The sequence below is a fragment of the Hypanus sabinus genome, chromosome 8, assembly GCF_030144855.1.
Source record: "Hypanus sabinus isolate sHypSab1 chromosome 8, sHypSab1.hap1, whole genome shotgun sequence".
In the NCBI taxonomy this organism is placed as follows: domain Eukaryota; kingdom Metazoa; phylum Chordata; class Chondrichthyes; order Myliobatiformes; family Dasyatidae; genus Hypanus; species Hypanus sabinus.
In genome coordinates this window covers 112,473,286-112,494,534 of record NC_082713.1, presented here as the reverse complement: position 1 = coordinate 112,494,534, position 21,249 = coordinate 112,473,286, and the positions used below count along the sequence as shown (strand labels likewise).

The 21,249-nt window shown below is 43.7% G+C and overlaps 1 protein-coding gene across 3 annotated transcripts in view; it reads left to right on the top strand.

The window, feature by feature from the left end:
- Positions 1-21,249, top strand: part of stab2 (stabilin 2) — a 292,259-nt gene that overhangs the window by 130,083 nt on the left and 140,927 nt on the right. For all 3 annotated transcript variants that reach the window (XM_059977629.1, XM_059977628.1, XM_059977630.1), the window contains exons 7-13: positions 3,315-3,440; positions 4,733-4,929; positions 8,457-8,590; positions 9,477-9,610; positions 12,838-12,920; positions 15,235-15,384; positions 17,196-17,339. In XM_059977629.1, coding sequence (XP_059833612.1) covers positions 3,315-3,440; positions 4,733-4,929; positions 8,457-8,590; positions 9,477-9,610; positions 12,838-12,920; positions 15,235-15,384; positions 17,196-17,339 — 968 coding nt within the window. The remainder of the gene's footprint in view (positions 1-3,314; positions 3,441-4,732; positions 4,930-8,456; positions 8,591-9,476; positions 9,611-12,837; positions 12,921-15,234; positions 15,385-17,195; positions 17,340-21,249) is intronic.

Here is a 21,249-nt window from a genome sequence, read left to right as displayed (position 1 = left end):
GGTAGAAGCACCAGTGTTCCTTGGGCCGGGGGTTGGCGGGCTCTGCGCCCGGGCCTGGACTGGTTTGCTGCTGGGAGCGTGGCTGGGAGATCTGTGCGATGGACGCCCCGCTCACCTTTTTGGCATTCCACAACAAGTCCGCCCGGGCTGCCACCTTCCGGGGGTCACTGAAATCCGCGTCGGACAGCAGCAGGCGTATGTCCTCAGGCAGCTGCTCTAGGAATGCCTGCTCAAACATGAGGCAGGGTGTGTCCGTCAGCCAGAGACAACATCTCATTCATTAAAGCCGAAGGAGGTCTGTCGCCCAAGCCATCCAGGTGCAGTAAACGGGCAGCCCGCTCGCGCCATGAGAGTCCGAAAGTCCTGAGGAGCAGGGCTTTGAATTCCGTGTACTTGCCGTCTGCCGGGGGCGACTGTATGAACTCCGCGACCTGGGCCGCTGTGTCCTGGTCGAGGGAGCTCACCACGTAGTAGTAGCGGGTGTCTTCTGAGGTGATCTGGCGAACGTGGAATTGGGCTTCGGCTTGCTGGAACCATAGGTTCGGTCGCTGTGTCCAGAAACCCGGCAGTTTCAACGAAACCGCATGAACAGAGGCGGCGTCGGTCATTTCTGGTCCAAAAATCGTTTGGACCGTCGGGGTCACCAATTGTAGCGGTGTGCTACACGCAGCGCTAAAATTACGACACGGAGTCGGTAACTGCAGTCGAAGGAAAAAACTTTATTCGAAAACTTCAGCCTCACTTTTAAGCCTCCCTCAACCGGCCCCCCATGGCGCAGAGGCTCCAAAGCTCTGTGCTCGCAAACCCCCGTAGGCTATCTAATTGTGAGTCGGTTTGGATGCGCCAGGAAATGGGTCGCCACAACTTCACTAAAAAGGTACACAATTATCTTTGCAAAACTCGTTGCAATATCCAGAAGATACATTGCTATCTACAGAAAAACAAATTCCCCAACCAAAGACTTTTATAGCCGTAGAGCACTACAGCACAGAAACAGGACCTTTGGCCCATCTGTTCTGTGCTGAAATATTTTTCTGCCCAGTCCCATCGACCCACACCTGGACCATAGCCCTCCATACCCCTCTCACCCATGTACTTATCAAAATTTCTAGCAAATATTGAAATCAAGTTCCATATCCACTTCCACTGGCAGCTCATTCCACACTTTCACCACCTTCTGAGTGGAGTTGCCCTTCAGATCCCCTTATGTGGGGTGGCAAGGTACTGTAGTGGTTATTGTAACACTATTACAGTGCCAGAGACCTGGTTCAATTCCCGCTGCTGCCTGTAAGGAGTCAGTATGTCCTCCCCGTGGCCATGTAGATTTCCTCCAGGTGCTCCAGTTTCCTCCCACATTCCAAAGATGTGCAGGTTAGTCGGTTAATTGGTCACGTGGGTGTAATTGGGAGGCGGGATGAGTTATGCCAGAAGGGCATCTTACCGTTCTGGATGTATATCTAAATTTTAAAAATATAAATTAAATTGAAAATAAAATTAAATGCTTCTCTTTTTACCCCAACTCATGACCTCTAGTTCTAGTCTCACCCAGCTTCAGTGGGAAAAGCCTGCTTGCGTTTGTTCTATCTATACCCCTGATAATTTTGTCTACCTCTGTCGAATCTTCCCTATGCTTCAGGGAATGAAGTCCTGAACTATTTAGCCTTTCCCTACAAATCAGGTCCTCAACAACTGGCAACATCCTGTACTTCCTGTGCTCTTTTAACCTTATTTATATCTCCCCTGTCCTCCAAGAATATCACAACCCTGTCGTAGGGTTTGGAAATTTGTGGCCTCAATGACTCCGGAGAACTATGTTGGCTGGAGTCAGGGCCTTGTGCTTTGACTTTTGGTAGGGTCTCCCATGCCAAACTGGTCAAAGGGTAGAGGCCAGATGAAAAGTGGTTCACTGGTCCTCAGTTCAGGGGTTCATCTGACTGGTCAAAAAAAAAGTCTGAGATGAGCATAGAATGAGATCCCAAAAACTAAAAAGCAGTTTTTCTTTACGGTGCTTTAGTGAGCCAGGAACACCTTTTACAATTGTTGTCACTTCAGCATCTTTTTACAATAAAGTTCCAGAATTAATTAAGTGAATTTAATCCTCCAAACTTCCATAGTGTTCAAATTCCTATCGCCCAATCAATCACTCAGGTTCTTTGATTTCTAGCCCAGGGTCAAAACCACTGTGTTTCCAAACAGATTAACTTTCAAGAAAAGTCAAAATCAAAGTAAATTTCTGATCAAAATATGTGTTTACTACACTGAGATTCATTTTCTTACAGGCATTTATTGGAAAATAAAGGCATTCAATAGAACATATGAAAATCTATTCATAAACTAAGACTTTCAAACAACCAGTGTACAAAAGAAAACAAATTGTGTAAAGAGAAAAAACAAGAACATGGTACTGAGAGCATGCATTGTCAAGTCCTGTAGCTTGAGGGGATCAGTTCAGACTTGGGGAAGAGTGAAGTTATCCATGCTGGTTTAGGAGCCTGATGTTTGAAGGGTAATAGCTGTTCTTGAACTAGTTAGTTTAGGACCTAAGGTTTCTGTACCTCCTGCCCTACGGTGGTTGTGAGAAGAGGGCACGGCTTGGATGGTGGGGGTCCTTGATAATGGACGCTCCTTTCTTGTGGCACCACCCTTTGTCAATGTGTTCAATGGCAGGGAGTGTTTTGTCTGTGATGGACTGGGCTGTATCCTGAGTCCCGATGAAGGGTCTCGGCCTGAAACATCGTCTGTTAACTCTTTTCTATAGGTGCTGCCTGGCCTGCTGAGTTCCTTCAGTATTTTGTGTGTTGCTTGGATTTCCAGCAGCTGCAGATTTTCTCTTGTTTGTGACTTTCTGTTCCTAGGCATTGGTGCTTCCACACCAGGCCATGATGCAACCAGGCAGGATACTCTCCACTGTGCATCTTTTGAATTTTGTCAATGTTTCAAAGTTTTAAATGACATGCAGAATCTTTGTAAACGTCTAAGAAAGTAGAGGTGCAAGGAGGTGAATTTTAAATCCTGGTTTAAATGCAGAGAGGCTGAAAGAGCGATGGAGAAGTTGAGGGAAGGACAGCCAGCACTGATGGGGGGGGTGGGGGTGATGTAGGTCTGCAAGACAACAGAAACTATGCAAGAATACTCATAATTCTGTATAACCATGTAACAATTACAGCACTGAAACAGGCCATCTCGGCCCTTCTAGTCCATCCCGAACGCTTTCTCTCACCTAGTCCCACTGACCCGCACTCAGCCCATAACCCTCCATTCCTGTATGGCAATACTGCTGTGGTTTCAACAAGTTTCTCTTGACCTTTCTTAAGCTATAGCAGCTTGTCGAGCGTTGCAGTGTCCTGAGAATACCAGATGCTCTGAGGATACAAAGACCGGAAAGTTGGCGTGTGACTGCTTACCTGGTCACGAGAAGTTGGAGAATGGACAGTGCGAGCGTGAGTGCTTTTTGTTCTATAATGGGGAGTAGCTTCATTCCCCTGTTAAAAATAATTGCCCTTCCATATGTTGGTATGTCTACTGGAAAATTAGTAAAATGGGTTTATCATTCTCACATGTACCAAGGTTCAGTAAAAAACTTGGTTTTGCATGCCATTTTTATAGATCAACTCATTACAACAGAGCATTGAGGTAGTACAATGGAACAACAATAACAGAATGCAGAATAAAGTGTTACAGTTATGGAGAAAGTGCAGTGTGGGTAGACAACAAGGTGTAAGATCATAATAAGGTGGATTGTGAGGTTAGGAATCCATCTTATTGTACTAGGGAGCTGTTTAATAATGTTATAACAACAGGATAGAAGCTGTCCTTTATCCTGGTGGCACGTGCTTTCAGGCTTTTGTATCTTCTGCCTGAAGGAGGAAGTGAGAGAATGCCCAGGTTGCGTGGTGTCTTTGATTGCCTGCTTTGTTGAAGCATAGATAGAGTTCTGAGTGGTGTTCAAAACTCTCTGTGGTTACTTATGCCCCCAGGGAGAGCAGTTGGTATACAAAGCTGCGAAGCATCCATACAGGATGCATTCTATGATGAATCAGTTAAAAATTGATGAAAGCCAAAGGGTTATGCAAAATTTCTTTAGCATCCTGAGGAAATAGGGGTACTAGTGCGTTTTCATTCCCATAGTGTCCATGAGCAGAATTAGGCCATTTGGCCCATCGAGTCTGCTCCACCATTTCATCATGGCTGATTTAATATTCCTCTCAACCCCATTCTTCCGCCTTCTCTCCGTAACCTTTGATGCACTTACTAATTAGAAATCCATCAATTTCTGCTTTGAAACAATGATTTGGCCTCCACAGCCTTTTGTGGCAATATATTCCACAGATTCACCCCTTCTGGCTAAAGAAAATCCTCTTCATCTCTGTTCTAAAAGGAAGACCTTCTCTTCTGAGGCTGTGCCCTCTGCTCCTAGACTGTTGGGAGGATCTCCACACCCACTCTGTGTAGGCTTTTCAATATATTCGGTGGGTATGTGATTGAATCGAGACAGGTTATACTGAGGAATCTGAATCTTTGAACCAACTTGACTTCAGAATCATTGATGTAAACAGCAGCGTGTTTTTATTTGGTATTTGTGCTAGAGCACAAAGTAATATAAACCCATACAAAGAAACTAACTGTTCTCTGAAAAGGTGCATATTTCTCTTGATGTGTGGTAGATTAAAATTTAACATGACCTAAAGCAATAAACCCTAACTAATAGTAAACTGTTTCTTTCCTTTACCAGCAATTAATCCATGTCTCCGAAACGTCTGTGGTCCCAATTCTGTGTGTACCTACGTTGGCCCCAACGCTTTCACATGCAAATGTGAAGAAGGTTACCAGGGTGATGGCCAGATCTGCCAAGCCTTCAACCCATGTCAGAAAAATTTTGGGAACTGCCCCACAAATTCAACGGTTTGCCAATATGATGGCCCAGGAAAGGTTGGTTCTCTTCCTCGATTGCCACCAGCTTACAGTCATGAAGCACTACAGCAGACCCTTTGGCCCATCAAGTCATGCTGACCCGACCTGTTTTTTTTTTGGCCTAGTTACATCTAACTGCTCTCGTACCACAGCTCTCCAAACCCCTCCCATTCATCTACCTATCCAGCCTTCTCTGGACCCACATCCACCATTTCCACTCTCACACCACCCTCTGAGTGAAGAAGGTTCCCCTCAGGCTTCCCTTGAATATTTCACCTTTCACCCTTGACCTATGACCTCTAGTTCTAGTCTTGCCCAACGAGAGGGGTAAAAAAAGCCTGCGTGTATCTACAAACCCCTTCACGTTTGCTGAGCATCTTCCCTCAAGGGCAATTGGGGATGAGCAATGAATAGTGGCCAGTACTGCCGAGATCCCCAAAAAATTAACTAGTAAATGAAAATCTATTCACCTGCAACAATGCCATCAACACCGCTTCTATAAGGTGCCTCTGATTCAACAAAATATCCCGCAGCAGGTCATGGGGGCATTAAAAAATAATATTTGATCTCCATGCTGCATAAGGAGATACTGTCAGATGTTACCTCTTCCTCTTACATCCCTAAGACGTGCAAGTTGGTAGGTTAATTGGCCACAATAATCTGACCCTAGTGTGTAGATAGGTGGTAGAATCTGTGGGTGGGTTTGGGGGTCTTCATAGGGAGAAAGATAAATGGAAGTTTATGGGGTATGTTGAAGGGAAGGGTTAGATTGATCATCACAACCAGAATTGAGTTTAGTATCATTGACATATGTTGAGGAATTTGTTGTTGTATGTAAGTTAAATTAAATGAGTAGTGCAAAATGAGAGCAAAAATAGTGTTCATGGGTTCATTGTCCATTCAGAAATCTGACGCTGGAAGGGAGGTAGCAAAAGACTGAGCATGTGCCTTTAGGCTCCTGTACCTCCTCTCTGATGATAGTAATGAGAAGAGGGCACGTCCTGAGTAATGGATGTCTCCATTTTGAGGCATCGCCTTTTGAAGGTGTCCTCGATGAATGAGGAGTAGAGTCATAGAGAGTTAGAGCACAGAAACAGGCCCTTTTAACCCATATGGTGCATACCAAACTATTATTCTACCTAGTCCTATCGACTTGCCACTGGACCATAGCCCTCCATACCCCTCCTATTCATGCACTTAACCAATTTTTTTTTAAATGTTGAAATCAAACTTATACCCACCTCTTCCACTGGCAGCTCGTTCCACACTCTCATCCTCCTCTGAATGAGTAACTACCCCCTCATGGTCCCCTTAAATATTTCACCTTTCACCCTGAACCCATAACCTCTAGGTTAAAAGGTTGGCATAACATTGTAGGCCAAGGGGTCTGTACTGTTCTATGTTCTGTGTTCCAATAAGGTGTGGTCCCAATGAGTCTGTGTGGATCGACTTGAATTAATCCCTATTTTTTTCCCATGCCTATTTCCATGTTGGATGAATGTATGATCAGAAATTTGATCAAAGGTATAACTCTACCAAGAGCTTTTTGAAAAACGAAAGGAAAGGTTTAGGGAGAGAATTCAGAACCTAGAGCAGTTGCAACTGAGGGCCTGTCTGCTTTTGACAGTATGGTTAAATTGACGACCGATCGAGAGTATAGCAAAGATTACAGATAGAGAAATGGGCGAAGCCAAGTAAGACATTTGAGAGTGAGCGAGAATGAAAATTTTAAAACTGAGGTCAATTTCTCCTTCTTATACGCCAAGTGGTTAAGGCATTGGTTTAGTGATCTGAAGGTCGCTAGTTCGAGCCTCAGCTAAGGCAGCGTGTTGTGTCTTTGAGCAAGGCACTTAACCACACATTGCTCTGAGACGACACCGGTGCCAAGCTGTATGGGTCTTAATGCCCTTCCCTTGGACAACATTGGTGGCATGGAGAGGGGAGACTTGCAGCTTGGGCAACTGCTGGTCTCCTGTACAACCCTGCCCAGGCTTGTGCCCTGGAAACTTTCCAAGGCACAAATCCATGGTCTCTCGAGTCTAATGGATGACTATAATAATATGGAAAGAGGCACTTCATCCCATTGAATACATGCTGGATCCCAGATAAGCAATGACTTTGGACCATTTCCCCAATCCCCACCTCCTCATGCAGCTCATTCGCTCTCATGCATGTTCATCAAAACTTCTGATTTTTTTTTGCCAGTGAGGGGTATTAAAGGGATATTAACAGTGGCCAGATAACTTGCTTTGATGTCTGGGAGGAGAGCAGAGTAACAGGAGGAAATCAACAATTACGATGAGTTACAAATTCCACAGGAATACAATCAATCATCTCCAGGGGCCTAGACCTAGGAGACAACTCTGCCACAAACACTTTGATTGAAAATTAAAGATTAGCTTTATTTATCACATGTACATTGAAACATCAGAACATGCAGTGACATGCATTGTTTTGCGTTCACATCAAATCAGCAAGAATTGTACTGGGGTCAACCAAAAAGTGCCGCCACACTTCCACACATATCATGCCCACAATTCACAGACCCTAACCCAGATGTCTTTGGAATGTGGGAGAAAACCGGAGCACCCGGAGGAAATCCACACAGTCATGAGGAGAACGTACAGACAGCAACGGGTATCAAACCTCAATTGGTGGTCGCTGGTTGGCACTGTAAAGCAATGCGCTAAAGTGCTACACTGCCATGTTGCCCCCTTAGGGAGGAGATGTGCCTGAAGGGAAGTTGTACGGATGGTAGAATTTTAGATGAACTAAGTTTTGTTTAATTCATGGCGTCATTAATTCATTTATCGTCAGTCAAAAGAGCTCTGGAATTTTAACTTTGGAAGTTAAAGGAAGTGTTAACGGTTTAAGTAGTTGCAATGAAACAGTGCTTCATCCATTGAAATGTACACTCAATGGTCACTTTATTAGGGACACCCGTACTCTTGCTCGTTAATGCAAATTTCTAATCACCCAATCAAGTGCCAGCAACTCAATGCATAAAAGCATGCAGACATGGTCAAGAGGTTTAGTTGTTGTTCAAACCAAACATTCAAGTGGGGAAGAAATGTGATCTAGGTGACCTTGACTGTAAAATGATTGTTGGTGCCAGATGGGGTGGTTTGAGTATCTCAGAAACTGCTGATCTCCTGGAATTTTCACATACAACAGTCTCAGGAGTTTACAGAGAATGGTGCAAAAACACAAAACAAAACGGCTAGTGAGTGGCAGTTCTATGGGCAGAAATGCCTTGTTAATGAGAGAGGTAAGAGAAGACTGGCCAGACTGGTGAAGCTGACAGGAAGGTGACAGCAATGTGGATAACCACCCCTTACAACAGTGGTGTGCAGAAGAGCATCTCTGAACACACAACGCATTGAACCTTGAAGCGGATGGGATACAACAGCACCAGGCTACGGAAGTACAATCAGTCGCCATTTTATTAGATACAGGAGGTAGCTGCCACATTGCTTTCATGTAAAAAAGTATAGAACTGCCCTCATGCCAGCCCTGAAATAACATCTTTCTTTTTTTTCTTTCAGTCTCACTGTGAGTGTCTGGAAGGTTATGAGAACTTGGAGCCGGGAAGAGGGTGCAGCATGTCTGACGTCTGCCTGACTAGCAACTTTTGTGATAAGAATGCCAAATGTGTCATCATCAGACCAGATCAGATTGAGTAAGGAGCCAAGTAAATGACGGGTGTAGGGGACAAGGAACTATTGGAAGGTCTGTAGCTGATTTAGGCTGGTATGGTGTGCCTCATTTTCCCTCCTGCATTATTCCTAGTTGGATGTTAATGGCCTGAGGGTACTGGAAGCAATTGGCTGACCAGGATCCTGGCAGGTTTGCAACCTCTCACATTCACCAGGTTGGGTCACTGTGATGGCACATCCAATAGACTGTGGGGCAACACGTCAAGTGCCGGAGGAATTCAGAAAATCAGGCGGTATCTACAGAGGGGAATAAACAGCTGACATATTGGGCTGGAGAGGAAGGGGACAGAAGACAGAAGAAGGTGGGGAGGGGAGGAGAAGGAATACAAGCTGGCAGGTGAAAGGTGAGGGGGGATGTGAGTGGGTGAGGGAGTGGGGTGAAATAAGAAGCTGGGAGGTGACAGGTGGAAGAGGTAAAGGGCCGAAGAAGAAATCTAATAGGAGAGGACAGTGGACCATGGAAGAGGAGAACCAGAGAGAGTTGATAGGTAGGTGAGGTGAGGAGAAGAGAAGGAGTGAAAGGGGAACTGGAATGAGAGATGGAAGAAGTAGCATTGAAGAAATAGAAGGAGTAACCTGCCAACTTGTACTCCTTCCCCTTCCCCACGTTTTTCTGGCTTTTGTCTGTTTCATTTCCAAATTCAGCCAGAAACTTTAATGATTATTCCCCTCCATAGATCCTCCCTGCCTTGTTGAGTTCCTCCAGCATTTTGTGTGTTTCCAGTATCTCTTGGGCTGAGGTAGGAAAAGGGATTACCCTCTTTTCTGGTCATTCTAGACAATAAAGAACAACCTCCTTTGTGTTGTAAAATAATCTTGATTCTACGATTCTCTGAATGCCATCTCCAGGTGTACTTGCAACGAAGGTTATACAGGTGATGGAGAAATCTGCTATGGGAACATCATGGAGCGAATCAATGACCTAAACACTCAACCTGGTGAACGATGGGAGGGGCAAGTAACAACAGCCATGTTGCTTTTCGGTAATTTATTTTTCTCTTGATTTCTTGCAGTTTGAGCTTTCAGAACAATCTTCAGTTAAAAATTTCTGGGTGGACATTTGCCCTTGGTTATTTGTTTGGTCTCTGCCATTTTCCAAAGACTTGTAATAGGCTCCCAGCACATTTATGGTTGGAGTCCAATAGAGTCTTTAATCCCCATGAAAAATGCGCTGATTAGTAAGGGTTAGCAAGTTTGCAGATGACATGAAGGTTGATGGAGTTATAGATAGTGAAGAAGGTTGTCATAGGTTACAATGGGACATTGATCTGTTGCAGTGCTGGACCGAGAAGAGGTAGATGGAGTCCAATCCAGAGAAATGTGAAATGATTCACTTTGCAAAGTCAAACTTGACAGCAGAATACAAGGGTAATGGCAGGATTCTTTGAAGTGTGGAGGAACAGAGAGATCTTGGGGTCCATAACCGTATCTCCCTTAAAGATTCTGTGCAAATTTGGATTGGGTCGTTAAGAAGTTGTATGGTGTGCTGGTCTTTATTAGTCAGGAAAATGAGTTAACGAGCTGTGAGATAATACTACAGAGCTATAAAACTCTGGGCAGACCATACTAAAAATACAGTGTTTCATTCTGGTCATCTCATTGTAGGAAGGATGTGGAAGATTTAAAGATGGTTCAATGGAGATTTATCAGGATGCTGCCTGGATTAGAGAACATGTCACATGAGGCTAGGTTGAGCAAGCTAGGCCTTTTCTCTCTGGAGAGGAGGATGAGAGGTAACTTGATAGAGGTATACAAGATGGTAAGAGGCATAGATCAAGTGAATAGCCAGAGAATTTTTCCAAAGTTGAAGTGGCTAATATGTAGGGGCATAATTTTAATGTAATTGGTGGTAGGCTGCTCCTGTCTTTCAGGTTCATTGATCTGACAAGACAAGGCACCTGATTCTTGACCCCGGTCGATAGGTCAAGGTGAAATTGAAGTGGTTAAAGCAAAGAGATCACCTAGCCTACCAGGAATTCAGTCTCTTGGCCTCATGAATACAAGCCAGGTCCTTGTTTTCTGTCCATACAAAAAAAGGGTCCTTGGCTACCTCAAGCCGGTGACACTATTCCTCTAAAACCAACTTGGTGGTGAGCACCTCATTACTTGTGACGCCATAGTTCGCCTCTGTCGGGGATTGCTGCCTGGAAAAGAATGCACACTGGTGCAGTTTATTGTCCGAAGACATCTGTTGAGAGAACACTGTACCCTCTCCGATGTCTGAGGCATCCACCTCCATGATGGAGGGAGGGTCCGGGTTAGGTGAAATCAAAATGGGAGCTGTCGTGAACCTCTGTTTGAGCTCTGCAAAAGCAGCCCCCCACTTCGGTAGTCTAAACAGAAGGGTCAGTGGATCTCCTAGAGGCTGTGGCAACAGTCCAGGTCACCGGTGAATTTCTCTGGAGTCGGAAGGTGGACTGACTCTGCAGAGCGACTGACAGATAGCCTCACCCGAGCAACACTGGCTTCTTCCTTGTGATAGTTGGCGCATGGTGACCTGGCGGCCGTGCATCTCCAGGCTTTGTCTAGGAATTTTCTTGCTGTGTTGGTGAGAGGCTCTGATACCCCGCTCGGTCCACGTTAGGCTCAGTTTTACAGTGACCTGGGCAAAGGTGGATAGGACCCAAGAGACTAAAATCAAGACTCATTATGAGCCTGAAATGAAGACAGGGTTCTAAACTAGACACTAAACAAGGATCCAAAATTGAGCTGGTGATTGAGCCCCAAACCTCAGTTCAGGTGCTCTTTAAATATTAAAATCCTGGCGCAAAAACATGCCCACCAATTAGCACGGCATGCCTGAATCTTTAAAGGGGCCGCACCATGCTATCCATATTCTGGAGAGATAGTGTCTAAACTCCAGAGGCTGGGGCGATCAGGAGTGTGTTGTAACAAAGTAAGAGGTAAATTCTTTACACAGACTGGTGGGTGTGTGGGATGAGCTGTGTAGAGGCAGATACATTAGGGTAATTTAAGAAATTCGATAGGCACATGGATGATAGAACACTAGAGGACTATGAAGGAGAGAAATTGATCTTAGAGTGAGTTATAAGGTCGGCCGAATGGCCTGTACTGTGCTGTAATGTTCTTTGTTCTATGTTTAACTATATATATAAACAAAGACTGACAAGCGAGCAATCAACCAAAAGAAGATAAACAGCAAGTAAGAAATAATACCGAGAACAAGAGCTGTAAAGAGTCCTTTAAAGTGAGTCTGTAGGTCGCGGAATCAGTTAGCGTAGTGGTAATTGAAGTTATCCGCACCGGTTCAGGAGACTTATGACTGTAGGGTAATTACAGTTTCTGAACCTGGTGATGTGGGACTTAAGGCTGCTGTACCTCCCGCCTGATGGTAGCAGTGAGAAGTGAGCATGGCCTGAATGATGGATAGTCTTCATAAGTAGAGATAATGCCATTGACTCTTTGTGTACAAGTCTCCAATTTACAGAAAGATTTTTCACCATAATCAGTCGTACCAATCTCCACACACGGGACTATATTGTCATGAAGTACTAATTTAACAAGCTTCCCTTCCTTTTTATTCCTGATGAAGGATTTAGGACCGAAACATTGACTGTTTATTCCTCTCCACAAACCTGCTGAACTTGTGTTGTTCTGTTGTTCTGGCATCTGCAGAATCTATTGTCCTTATGAAATAGACTTACATCTTTCATTCATCAACCTACTTCTTACACCCACTCCCTAGTTGTGGGACTTATCCTAAAATTTAATAAGTGCCAATGTTGATAGTTTTAAGTAACTTAAACAAGATGATTGCCATCTGTCTGCACACCTCATTGCAAAGCAGCCAACGTATTCTAGGAACCCTCGCATCCCAGACATTCTCTCTTCCCCCTACCTCCCCACCGTTGAACAGAAGAATCAAAAATCTGAAAGCATGTACCACCAGGCTCAAGGACAGCTGTTATAAAACTATTCACTACACCTCCTTTATGATAAGGTGGAACCTTGACCTCACAATCTACCTCGCATGGTTGTACACGTTATTGTCCACATTCTGATATTGCTTGTCCCTTGACATAGCAGAATGTTATGGAATGCTCCATATGGGTGGCAAGCAAAACAAAGTTTTTCACATGTGACAATAATAATAAACTAATTATTAAACCAATTACTATAAAATGCAAACATGAAATTTCCAAATAACTCCACAATACATGTCTAAAATTTTCCATATTTTGTCTCCTAGGGACTGGTTATTCCAAGCCCCTGACCAATTTGGGGCCTTTTACATTATTTCTACCAACCAGCAAGGCTTTTAATGGAATGAATGTAAGTATGCAGAGAACACACACAAAATGCTGGAGGAGCTCAGTAGGCCAGGCAGCATCTATGGTAAAGAGTAAACAGTTGACGTTTCAGGCCCAGACCCATCATCGGGACCCGAAATGTCAACTGTTTACTCTTTTCCGTGGATGCAGCCTGGCCTGCTGAGTTCCTCCAGCATTTGTGTATTTCTTGGATTTCCAGCATTTCCAGATTTTCTCTTGTAAGCATGTAGGAGTTCGTCTGATGGAAAACAGCTCTCTCGATGGCAGCTTGGCGGAGTGGATTGCAGGGAGCAACATAAGAAAGGATTGGGGATTTACGGCGAAGGGAAAGGGGCAGCTGGAATAGGGACAGGAAAGTGGAAAGAACATCATGGGGGCAGGCAGAATCCATCATTAAGGACCTTCTCCATCCAGGATGTGCCCTCTTCATGTTGCTACTACCAGAAGGCACTAAAGACCCAGACACAGTGTATTATGAACAGATTCTTCCCCTCCGCCATCAGGTGTCTGAATGGTGCATGAACCCATAAACACTACCTTGTTACTCTTATTTTTCCACAATTTATTTTGTAACATAATAATTTTTAAGGCTTGCAATGTACTGGCGTTGCAAAACAAATTTCGTGACAAGAAGGCTGATTCTGATGATGGTGGGTCCAGGGAGGTGGGGTACAGGAAGAGGGGGTGGGGTTGCCTGCTGTATTTTCCTGTATCGTGGATCATTGACAAGGTTGAACTTCTGGATCTAGCAAGACAAATTGTGGTGTCACGGTAGTGTAACGGGTTAGCGAAATGCTATTACAGCACCAGTGACCTGAGTTCAATTCTACTGCTTTCTGTAAGGAGTTTATGTGTTCTCTCTGTGGACACATGGGTTTCCTCCAGATTCCTCCCACAGTCCAAAGATGTATGGGTTAGTAGATCAATCGGTCATGTTAATGTAATGGTGCAGCGCGGGCTCATTGGGTTGGAAGGGTCTGCTACCATCCTGAATCTCCAAATAAAATAAAATAAATTGACCAAATCAAGGCTCATTTTCAAAAATTATCTTTTTGGCGAAGTTCCATCCCATCCCTATAAATTCACAATCCTCTCCAATCCCTGCCTTTGCCGCAACTTCTCTCCAAACTCAGGTTGACTCCCAGAGCCCTGGCTGACATCATTGTGTCCCAGGATCCTAGATTCTCTCAAAAGGGGTGCTCAATCAAATCTCCAGCTGTCCTTTTGGGTAGATGTTAAAAATCCCACAGCACAACACGGAGCCAGTCACGGTCAATCTTTGAAGTGTCATGGGTAATATTTATAGATAGAACATTATTGTCATCACTCAAGACTACGAGATTGTGGTGCACCTCCAGTCATGCAAAACAGATATTTAAAATGCATGCAGTATGGCTTAATTTTTAAAAAAACTCCCTTGTTTACATGCAACAAGTGACTTTGATGGCCCATATCACTGAAAGGCCTTTGGCAAGCTGCACAACAGCCCTTGGGAATAAGCTGTTTCTCAGTCTTGGCTAAGACTTGGCTACCAGATGGCAGGAGATCGAACAGCGGTGTCCGGGGTGGTGTGGGTTTTTAACGATTACAAATGCGCCATGGCATCGAGAGTTGTAGATTGTCTCCGGGTCCAGTAGTTGAGTCCCAATGATGTGCTAAGCCATCCTAATCACCTGTTGGAGTGCTTTGTGATCTGCTGGCCAGCAAATTTTGGGGCAGGTTAGCTCTCCTTAAGCACCTCAGTTAGTATAGGCACTGTTAGATCTCCCCTGTTGACCTATCCTGATGGCAGAGGGGAAGAAGCTGTTGCCCTTCAGGCTCCTGTAACTCCCCCCAGTGGCAGTAATGGGAAAAGGTTCTTGTCAGTGAAGATGAGTGGGTGTTAAAAACAGTCCAACCAATGGAAGCTGCTGTTAAATTAGAGATAAATTAACTGTCATACAACAGAGCCTCAGGAACTTCCCAAAGTCGCTGTAGATATGCAGAATCCAGTTTCCCTCCTTGTAATTAGACAAAGCAATAATGTAGCAGTTATCCTAATGCTGTTAACGGTCAATTCCCGACACTGTCTGTAAGGAGTTTGTATGTTCTCCCCATGACTGCATGTGTTTCCTCCAGGTGCTCTGGTTTCCTCCAAAGGTATACGGGTTCGTAGGTTAATTGGTTACATGGGATTAATTGGGTGGCAGAAGCTCAATGAGCCAGAAGGGCCTGCTACCATGCTGTATCGTTACATAACTCTAGATAAGTATTAAGTTAGGCATCTAAAGAAAGTATACAAAGTGAACTCTGCTTCTGTTTTGCATTTAACACAGATGCAAAGTCTCTTGAGGGACAAGGACAGAACAGAGTACGTTGCTAAGCTCCACATCATCGCTGGGCAGATGAGTGTTGCAGACTTGAGCACCACTGACGAATTTTTCACTTTGACTGGGAGATCAGGAGCGATGATACTCAGAGAAAAGGTGAGTTTGCGATGTGATAGATACACACAATGAAACAAACATCTAACTTTGCACTCCTCAAATATGCCCTGAATAGTTCAGTTTAATGAGCGTGAAGGAACTTAATTGCTAGGAGCGCAATGGAAACACATCAAGTAATTACTCCCAGGGAAGGCAGCAACCTGACAGCATGAAAATTTATTTCTCTAACCTCCGGTAATTTCTCCACACCCCACTTCTCTATTTTTCCATTCCCCATTCTGGATCTCCTCTTACCTCTTCATATCTCCTCACTTTCCCATCACCTTCTTCTGATGCCCCTTCTCCTTCCCTTTTTTTCCATGGACAACTGTCCCCTCCTGCCATATTCCTTCTTCTTCATCCCTTTACATCTTCCATCTATCACCTCCCAGCTCTTCAATGCATCCCACCCACTGGCCTTCCCCCGCACCTGATCTCAACCTATCATCTGTAGTCCTTCCCCTCTCCCTCCCCAACTGACCTTATTCTGACTTCTTCCCTCTTCCTTTCCAGTCCTGATGAAGGGTTTTGGCCAGAAATGTCAACTCCATAGATGTTGCTGAGTTCCCCCAGCACTTTGTGTGTGTTGCAAAATATTTTACTGTATCTTGGTACCTGTGACAACAATAAACTAATACCAATACCAATATCAGTACTTAGGGAGGTGTTGTGTTCAAAGCTGCAGAGTTCCAGCACTTACCATCCATCCTCTCAGGATTCTGAGTAGACATCCTCCCCGGCTGGAGGCGCAAGAGGTTGCTGGAACCATGAGCAATGCCCAAAAAGCTGTAAGAATTCAACAGGTCGGGCAGCCTCCATGGAGGGAAGAGGACAGTCACCATTTTGAGTTGAATCCATTCATCTGGATGAAATTTCCAATGAAAGGTTTCGACCCAAAACACCAACTGTCTTTGAACCTCCATCAATGCTATCTGACCCCTTATGTTCCTCCAGCTTTCTGGGTGTTCCCCCATTTCCCCGGTTGTTTGCGCTGAATGGTCCATGCATGGTGTCATTGAGTTGTACGATGCCTCTATCATTAATATAACAAGCTTCAACAGAGTACACAGAACATGGAATATAGAACGTTACAGCACAGTACAGGTCATTCAGATCATGATGTTGTGCTGACCTTTTAACCTACTCAAAGATCAATCTAACCCTACCCTTCCACATAGCTCTCCATTTATTCTACCATCATGTGCCTAACTAAGAGTTTCTTAAATGCCCTTAATGATTCTGCTTCTACCACCACTTCTGGCCAGTGTTCCATGCACCCACTACCCTCTGTGCAGAAAAGCTCATTGCTGACATCCCCCTATACTTTCCTCCAAACTTCCAATCCCTGAAAGGTTCAAAGGTTCATCTTACTCTCAAGTATGCATGTACAACACTCCAGATAGCCGTTAAATACAGAAAAACCATGGGTGTTGATAAAAGAGAAGATATCAACTCTTCCCTCCACCCGCCCTGAAAAAGAAAAGAAACAAAACTCACAGACCCCAACCCTCATTTTTATTTGCAAACTATGCCCCTCATGATTTCAGAAAATTACCATTCATTCCCCTCATTCTAATGAGTAAAGCTCCAGTCTAGGTAAGCTCTCTCTCAGTACCACAGGTCCTAGCAATATCCTCATAAATCTCGTCTGCACCCTTTCCACCTTATAGACATCTTTCCCTCTTTGGTTTCTACCGACTCTCCAGCAGATTTTTTTTGCTCCAGGTTCTTGCAAATGCAATCTCCAACTTTCTGGCTCTCTGGGTATCCTATGTTTACCTAAAGCTGTTCTTTATGCTTCTCTTCATTAGGGTAAACAGCTAAGGCTACGCATCAATGGAAGTAACAAAAAGGCCCAAATCCTTGCTGGGGATATCATCGCTTTCAACGGTCTAATACATATCATCGATAAGGTGATGGATGATGCTCAGCCTACAGTCAGGAGTGACAGAGAGGTAAAACCATGTGACTGCTCTGTACTGGGGGTGTATGTAGATCATAAAACACAGGAACAGGGCCTTCCTCCCACAATTCTGTGCAAAGCTAACTACATTAGTAACCTAATGCCCAACTACACTAATTCCCTCTGCCTTCACAATGTCCATGTCCTTCCATTTATTTGCACACTAGAACATGGAACATAGAACAGTATGAGCCTTTCGACCTACTCTAAGATGAATCTACCCCTCCCCTCTCATATGGTCCATCTACTTTTCTTTCATCCATGTGCCTATCTAAGTTTGTTAAAAGCCCCTGTCGGGTTTGAGTCTACAACTATCATTGGCAGCACATTCCACACACCTGCCAACCTCTGTTTAAAACCTCTACCTGTGACACCTTCCTTCCAACACTTTGAAGTTATCACCCCCTAGTATTAGCCATTTTCACCCTCTGGCTATCCACTCACCCTATGCCTCTCATCCTCCTTCTCTCCAAAGAGAAAAGTCCTAGCTTGCTCAACCTATGCTCAACATGGTTTCTAAGCCAGGCATCATCCTACTAAATCTACTCTGCACATCTTCCTATAATGAGGTAAACAAAACTAAACACAATATTTCAAGTAATACACAAAAAACGCTGGAGGAACTCAGCATTCAGTCCTGATGAAGGAAATCTCAGCCCAAAACATCAGCTCTTTGCTTTTTTTCATAGCTGCTGTCTGGTCTGTTGAGTTTCTCTAGCATTTTGGGTGTATTACTTCATTTGCCAGCATCTGCAGATTTTCCCTTTTTGACAATGGTCTGGTCAGAGTTTTATAGAGCTGCAGAATTACCATGTGGCTCTTGAGCTCAATTCCCCGACTAATGAAGATCATACGCCTCCTAACAACTTGCTGCAACTTAACTTTGAGGGCTCTATGGACGTGAACCTCGTTCTCTCTGTCCCTCAACACTGTAATGAATCCTGACGTTAACCCTGCATTGTGCCTTCAAGTGCAACCCTCAAAAGTAAATCACTTCCCACTTTTCCAAAATAAACTCATTTCCTACTTTTCAGTGCAGCTTTGCACCTTTTCAACAAACAACACACAGAAAATGCTGGAGGAACTTAGCAGGCCAGGACTGCTGAATGGTCTCAGCCTGAAGTGTCAACTGTTTACTCTTTTCCATAGATGCTGCCTGGCCTGCTGAGTTCTTCCAGCATTTTGTGTGTGTTGCTCGGAATTGCAGCATCTCCAGATTTTCTTTTGTTTGTGTTTGCATCTTATCAATGCCCCAGTGTAACCTACGACAACCTGCTACACTGTCCACAACTCCACGAACCTTCATACCATCTACAAACTTACTAACCCACCCTTCCACTTCCTCATCTTGGCCCCATCATATCGATGTAGTTATAAAGAAGGCAAGACAGCAGCTATACTTCATTAGGAGTTTGAAAAGATTTGGCATATCAACAAATACACTCAAAAACTTCTATAGATATACCTTGGAGAGCATTCTGACAGGCTGCATCACTGACTGGTATGGAGGGGCTACTGCAAGGACCAAAAGAAGCTGCAGAGGGTTGTAAATCTAGTCAGCTCCATCTTGGGTACCAGCCGACAAAGCACCCAGGACATCTTCAGGGAGCGTGTCTCAGAAAGGCAGTGTCCATTATTAAGGACCTCCAGCACCCAGGGTATGCCCTTTTCTCACTGTTACCATCAGATAGGAGGTACAGAAGCCTGAAGACACACACTCAGTGATTCAGGAACAGCTTCTTCCCCTCTGCCATTCGATTCCTAAATGGATATTGAGCCCTTGGACACTACCTCACTTTTTTAATATACAGTATTTCTATACAGTACATACAGTATATACTGTACATTAATATACAGTATCTCTATTTTTTTAATATACAGTATTTTTGTAAGGCCAGTGATGTTGTGGGGGTGAAACTGGACTCTCTGACGGTGGTGTCTGAAAAGAGGATGCTGTCCAAGTTGCATGCCATCTTGGACAATGTCTCCCATCCACTCCATAATGTACTGGTTAGGCACAGGAGAACATTCAGCCAGAGACTCATTCCACCGAGATACAACACTGAACGTTGTAGGAAGTCATTCCTGCCTGTGGCCATCAAACTTTACAACTCCACCCTCAGAGTGTCAGACACCCTGAGCCAATAGGCTGGTCCTGGACTTATTTCCACTTGGCATAATTTACTTATTATAATTTAATTATTTATGGTTCTATATTGCTATATTTCTACACTATTCTTGGTTGGTGCGACTGTAACGAAACCCAATTTCCCTCGGGATCAATAAGGTATGTCTGTCTGTCTGCTGTTTTTTGCAAGTTTTAAAATCTATTCAATATACATATACTCTAATTGATTTACTTATTTTTCTAAAATTTATTTTTTTAATTTAATTATTTTGTTTTTCTTCTATATTACATATTTCATCAAACTGCTGCCACTAAGTTAACAAATTTCATGTCACATGCCGGTGAAAATAAACCTAATTCTGATTTATAAAAATTACAAACAACAGAGATTCCAGAAGAGATTCTGTAGAACATCACTGGTCACCAACCTCCAGGTAGAATACACTCTACCTATTACTAATGTCTGCCTTCTGTTGGCCAACCAATTCTGAACCCTCGCAGCCAAGTTTCCCTGAATCCCATGCATCTGACTTACTGAATGAGCAGTAATTAAAGCGAACAAAAATTGTGGTGAACTCAATCTATAAACCCTCTTGCTGATTTTCTTTTGCGTATGTAAGAGCCAAGAGTTCCCTACAAATATATAATCACTAGCAGCCAACCAACGAAGGCCCTCTTTATTCCCTACCTTTGCCTCCTGCAAGTCAACCAGTCTTCTATCCATACAAATATCTTTGCTGTAACATCATGGGCTCTTACCTTGTTAAGCAGCTTCATGTATGGTATCTTGACAAAGGCCTTCTGAAAATCCAAGTAAACAACATCCACTGATGCTTCTTTGTCTATTTTGCCAATTATCTCCTCAAAGAATTCCAACAGATTTGCCGGGCAAGATTTCCCATTAAGGAAACCTCGCTGACTTTGGACTATTTTAACATGTACCTCCAAGTACCCTGAAATCTCATCTTTCCAACTACTGAAGTCAGGCTAACCAGCTTATAATTTCCTGTGTTTTCCTTCCCCCTCTTCATAAAGAGTGGAGCAACATTTGCAATTTTCCAGTCCTCAGAAATATTCCAGAATCTAACGATTCTTCAAAGATCACCATAACCTCTTCAGCTACGTCTTTCGGAATCCTGGGCCATAGTCCATCAGATCCAAGTGACTTATCTACAAATCATGTAAATAAAGGAAAAATAATACTGAAAACATGAATCGTAGAGTCCATAGGTTATAGAATTATGGTGAGAGAAGTTAATCCACATCAGTTGTAAGGTAATAACTATTCCCGAACCTAGTGGTGTGGGGCATAAGGCACCTGTATCTCCTGCCCAAAGGTAGTATTGAGAAGATTATCACAGCTGATATATATCTTAACTCTGATGATCAGTCTGAGCTCCACATCCTTTTTGTCTTTGCTTAGGAAAGGTTTATTAATGTGAGTTTTGATATTTGCAGTTTGTTTCCTCAGTATTGCAAAGATTTCTTTTTTGATATGGGGAATTCCAAATTCTGCCTCTCCTGTTTTGTATGAAAAAATATCTCCCAGTATAATCCCCGAGTGTCTGACCTCTAATTTTATGGAACTGTCTCTCTTCATTGTTCTCACCCATCCCCAGCTCTGCCTTTTATCTTCAACCAGGGCAATAGTTTTTTTAAATCATTAATTTATTCCTACTGCAATGTTGACCTCACCCTTCCACAATTACACACTTTATCCTGTCCATCCTCTTCAACTTAAAACTCACATTTTATATTTTTCTGTCAAAGGAAA